At 45.2% G+C, this 5305-nt stretch overlaps 1 protein-coding gene across 50 annotated transcripts; it reads right to left on the bottom strand.

The window, feature by feature from the left end:
- Positions 1-814: 814 nt before the first annotated feature.
- Positions 815-4421, bottom strand: LOC127932534 (uncharacterized). 50 transcript variants are annotated; one of them, XM_052528391.1, is made up of 10 exons: positions 3851-4421; positions 3570-3626; positions 3186-3455; positions 3057-3128; positions 2886-2999; positions 2276-2545; positions 1577-2218; positions 1406-1519; positions 1292-1348; positions 815-1234 (listed from the first exon to the last, which is right to left on the bottom strand). In XM_052528391.1, exons 1-10 carry the CDS (start codon positions 3974-3976, stop codon positions 965-967), a joined length of 1992 nt encoding a protein of 663 aa, XP_052384351.1. In that variant the 5' UTR covers positions 3977-4421; the 3' UTR covers positions 815-964. The 50 variants fall into 50 exon arrangements, with proteins under 50 accessions (XP_052384351.1, XP_052384363.1, XP_052384355.1 ...); XM_052528403.1 differs by having other exon boundaries at positions 1463-1519; XM_052528395.1 differs by having other exon boundaries at positions 1406-1576; positions 1634-2218.
- Between the last annotated feature and the right edge of the window lie 884 nt (positions 4422-5305).

Below are 5305 nucleotides of genomic sequence, written 5' to 3'. Positions count from 1 at the left end.
AATTTAAGGTTAGGCATTAGGGTTAGCAGAGTGGTTACGATTAAAATCAGATTTTATGACGTTGTGGATGTGCCAGCTATTGACCACTATGCAGAGCTGCCTCCAGACTCGACAGATTCCAGATACCGGTCCCAGACACTTAACGGTTAGAGTTTCACCTGCTGCAGAGATCTTGTGGCAAGAATATTATTTATTACATCCAGATGTTGGATACAGAGAAAGTAAATATCACATATTCCAAAATTAACAAGAGTGTGGAGGGTGTATTTTAAGGAGGAAATTGGTGTGTTTGCATGACAGAGGTGGGACCAAGTCACTGTTATTCGAGTCACAAGTAAATCTCAAGTCACATGGTCCGGGTCTCAGGTCACATGGTCCGGGTCTCAGGTCACATGGTCTGGGTCTCGGGTCACATGGTCCGGGTCTCAGGTCACATGGTCCGGGTCTCAGGTCACATGGTCCGGGTCTCAGGTCACATGGTCCGGGTCTCGGGTCACATGGTCCGGGTCTCGGGTCACATGGTCCGGGTCTCGGGTCACATGGTCCGGGTCTCGGGTCACATGGTCCGGGTCTCGGGTCACATGGTCCGGGTCTCGGGTCACATGGTCCGGGTCTCGGGTCACATGGTCCGGGTCTCGGGTCACATGGTCCGGGTCTCGGGTCACATGGTCCGGGTCTCAGGTCACATGGTCCGGGTCTCAGGTCACATGGTCCGGGTCTCAGGTCACATGGTCCGGGTCTCGGGTCGAGTTGAGTTACAAGTTTTTTTGAAAATCAAGACTTAAGTCATGTTTTTTTTTTAAATACAGAAAATGATTTATTCAATTACAAATCTTTGTTTATTTATTGAGGCTACTAGACAGACCTTTTTTCTTTTGTCTACAACACATTGTTATGATGTAATAATTCATTTCAACAAATTCCAAATCCAAGCTTCTTAAGTCAATGATACATTTAAAGTCAATTATACATTTAAAGTAATTTCGACATAGAAAAACACCAATAGTCCTGTGTTAGTAAGTGATGCTTGATGCCCCATTGCTGGGGAGCAACGTAAACGGTTCATATACTTCATCACCAAACCATTTTTGGAGTCTTCATATTCATCTATGGCAGTCACCTCTCCCTTCATCACCAAACCATTTTTGGAGTCTCCATATTCATCTATGGCAGTCACCTCTCCCTTCATCACCAAACCATTTCTGGAGTCTCCATGTTCATCTATGGCAGTCACCTCTCCCTTCATCACCAAAACATTTCTGGAGTCTCCATGTTCATCTATGGCAGTCACCTCTCCCTTCATCACCAAACCATTTCTGGAGTCTCCATGTTCATCTATGGCAGTCACCTCTCCCTTCATCACCAAAACATTTCTGGAGTCTCCATGTTCATCTATGGCAGTCACCTCTCCCTTCATCACCAAACCATTTCTGGAGTCTCCATATTCATCTATGGCAGTCACCTCTCCCTTCATCACCAAACCATTTCTGGAGTCTCCATATTCATCTATGGCAGTCACCTCTCCCTTCATCACCAAACCATTTCTGGAGTCTCCATATTCATCGATGGCAGTCACCTCTCCCTTCATCACCAAACCATTTCTGGAGTCTCCATATTCATCTATGGCAGTCACCTCTCCCTTCATCACCAAACCATTTCTGGAGTCTCCATATTCATCGATGGCAGTCACCTCTCCCTTCATCACCAAACCATTTCTGGAGTCTCCATATTCATCGATGGCAGTCACCTCTCCCTTCATCACCAAACCATTTCTGGAGTCTCCATATTCATCGATGGCAGTCACCTCTCCCTTCATCACCAAACCATTTCTGGAGTCTCCATATTCATCGATGGCAGTCACCTCTCCCTTCATCACCAAACCATTTCTGGAGTCTCCATATTCATCGATGGCAGTCACCTCTCCCTTCATCACCAAACCATTTCTGGAGTCTCCATATTCATCGATGGCAGTCACCTCTCCCTTCATCACCAAACCATTTCTGGAGTCTCCATATTCATCGATGGCAGTCACCTCTCCCTTCATCACCAAACCATTTCTGGAGTCTCCATATTCATCGATGGCAGTCACCTCTCCCTTCATCACCAAACCATTTCTGGAGTCTCCATGTTCATCTATGGCAGTCACCTCTCCCTTCATCACCAAACCATTTCTGGAGTCTCCATATTCATCTATGGCAGTCACCTCTCCCTTCATCACCTAACCATTTCTGGAGTCTCCATATTCATCTATGGCAGTCACCTCTCCCTTCATCACCAAACCATTTCTGGAGTCTCCATGTTCATCTATGGCAGTCACCTCTCCCTTCATCACCAAACCATTTCTGGAGTCTCCATATTCATCGATGGCAGTCACCTCTCCCTTCATCACCAAACCATTTCTGGAGTCTCCATATTCATCGATGGCAGTCACCTCTCCCTTCATCACCAAACCATTTCTGGAGTCTCCATATTCATCTATGGCAGTCACCTCTCCCTTCATCACCAAACCATTTCTGGAGTCTCCATATTCATCTATGGCAGTCACCTCTCCCTTCATCACCAAACCATTTCTGGAGTCTCCATATTCATCTATGACAGTCACCTCTCCTTCATCACCAAACCATTTCTGGAGTCTCCATATTCATCTATGGCAGTCACCTCTCCTTTGTCACCAAACCATTTCTGGAGTCTCCATATTCATCTATGGCAGTCACCTCTCCCTTCATCACCAAACCATTTCTGGAGTCTCCATATTCATCGATGGCAGTCACCTCTCCCTTCATCACCAAACCATTTCTGGAGTCTCCATATTCATCGATGGCAGTCACCTCTCCCTTCATCACCAAACAATTTTTGGAGTCTCCATATTCATCGATGCCAGTCACCTCTCCCTTCATCACCAAACCATTTCTGGAGTCTCCATATTCATCTATGGCAGTCACCTCTCCCTTCATCACCAAACCATTTCTGGAGTCTCCATATTCATCTATGCCAGTCACCTCTCCCTTCATCACCAAACCATTTTTGGAGTCTCCATATTCATCGATGCCAGTCACCTCTCCCTTCATCACCAAACCATTTCTGGAGTCTCCATATTCATCTATGGCAGTCACCTCTCCCTTCATCACCTAACCATTTCTGGAGTCTCCATATTCATCGATGGCAGTCACCTCTCCCTTCATCACCAAACCATTTCTGGAGTCTCCATGTTCATCTATGGCAGTCACCTCTCCCTTCATCACCAAACCATTTCTGGAGTCTCCATATTCATCTATGGCAGTCACCTCTCCCTTCATCACCAAACCATTTCTGGAGTCTCCATATTCATCTATGGCAGTCACCTCTCCCTTCATCACCAAACCATTTCTGGAGTCTCCATATTCATCTATGGCAGTCACCTCTCCCTTCATCACCAAACCATTTCTGGAGTCTCCATATTCATCTATGGCAGTCACCTCTCCCCTTCATCACCAAACCATTTCTGGAGTCTCCATATTCATCTATGGCAGTCACCTCTCCCTTCATCACCAAACCATTTCTGAGTCTCCATGTTCATCTATGGCAGTCACCTCTCCCTTCATCACCAAACCATTTCTGGAGTCTCCATATTCATCTATGGCAGTCACCTCTCCCTTCATCACCAAACCATTTCTGAGTCTCCATATTCATCTATGGCAGTCACCTCTCCCTTCATCACCTAACCATTTCTGAGTCTCCATATTCATCGATGGCAGTCACCTCTCCCTTCATCACCAAACCATTTCTGAGTCTCCATATTCATCGATGGCAGTCACCTCTCCCTTCATCACCAAACCATTTCTGAGTCTCCATATTCATCTATGGCAGTCACCTCTCCCTTCATCACCAAACCATTTCTGGAGTCTCCATATTCATCGATGGCAGTCACCTCTCCCTTCATCACCAAACCATTTCTGGAGTCTCCATATTCATCGATGGCAGTCACCTCTCCCTTCATCACCAAACCATTTCTGGAGTCTCAATATTCATCTATGGCAGTCACCTCTCCCTTCATCACCAAACCATTTCTGGAGTCTCCATATTCATCTATGGCAGTCACCTCTCCCTTCAATTTCACGTTTGCGCTGCACCCATTTCTATAGCTGTACAGCAAATTAGCCAACTGTTCGCGAGCTCAGCGGTTTTCAAACAGGCGACCCCCGACACAATCACTGCGCAAATGTAGCCTGTCATTACAGCCATAAATGGTGATGCGTTTTCAAACGACAAGATACAGAAATAAACTGCGTTTTACACCTGCGTTTTGAGCTGACATTTTGAAAGTTACGTATCTTGAAAACTGGATTGGTGACAGTCCCAAAATGTTTTGCTTGTCAGCAATGAACTAATGAATCAAATATCAAAAATATTGTTTTTTGGGGTTGGAATTTTCCTTTAACTTCCCAGAATATGTCACTGCTGATCCATGTTACCACCACCAAACCATTACCACCTCAGACTACACCCAAAACTATCTGAAATATGACGACTCATGAGTGACATCACCAGGAAGCCTACCACCACGACAGAGTTGTGTCTGTAGCAGATTGCCAAACGGTACCACCACCTGACCAGAGTTGTGTTTGTAGCAGATTGCTAAACGGTACTGTTGTGACAGAGTTGTGTCTGTAGCAGATTGCTAAACTCAACTCAACTGACAGAGTTGTGTCTGTAGCAGATTGCTAAACGGTACTGTTGTCACAGAGTCACTGTCTGTGAGATTGCTAAACGGTACTGTTGTGACAGAGTTGTGTCTGTAGCAGATTGCTAAAAGGTCACTGTTGTGACAGAGTTGTGTCTGTAGCAGATTGCTAAACGGTACTGTTGTGACAGAGTTCAGGGTCTGTAGTAGATTGTGCTAAACGGTACTGTTGTGACAGAGTTGTGTCTGTAGCAGATTGCTAAACGGTACTGTTGTGACAGAGTTGTGTCTGTAGCAGATTGCTAAACGGTACTGTTGTGACAGAGTTGTGTCTGTAGCAGATTGCTAAACGGTACTGTTGTGACAGAGTTGTAAGGTCTGTAGCAGATTGCTAAACGGTACTGTTGTGACAGAGTTGTGTCTGTAGACAGATTGCTAAACATACTGTTGTGACAGAGTTGTGTCTGTAGCAGATTGCTAAACACACAACTGTTGTGACAGAGTTGTATACACACATACATACAACAGTACTTTATATACACACATACGAACTTTATACATTATTAAGCTACTCTGATTTTTTGCCAGGCAAAACCGGAGAAAATTAAACAAGCGCTTTCTGGCCACTAATCTGGGTATGTGCGC

The sequence above is a fragment of the Oncorhynchus keta genome, chromosome 10, assembly GCF_023373465.1.
Source record: "Oncorhynchus keta strain PuntledgeMale-10-30-2019 chromosome 10, Oket_V2, whole genome shotgun sequence".
NCBI lineage: Eukaryota > Metazoa > Chordata > Actinopteri > Salmoniformes > Salmonidae > Oncorhynchus > Oncorhynchus keta.
Note: the sequence above shows the minus strand (reverse complement) of the source record. Positions and strands in the feature narration are given on the sequence as shown.

Bases quoted from the DNA above. Each gene is read 5' to 3' on its own strand.
- LOC127932534 (XM_052528389.1), bottom strand. From the start codon at position 3,976: ATGAAGGGAGAGGTGACTGCCATCGATGAATATGGAGACTCCAGAAAT. The intron at 3,456-3,569 runs GTGACTGCCATA...TGAAGGGGAGAG, and splicing joins GTTTGGTGATGAAGGGAGAG to GTGACTGCCATAGATGAATA. The intron at 1,235-1,291 runs GTGACTGCCATA...ATGAAGGGAGAG, and splicing joins GTTTGGTGATGAAGGGAGAG to GTGACTGCCATAGATGAACA.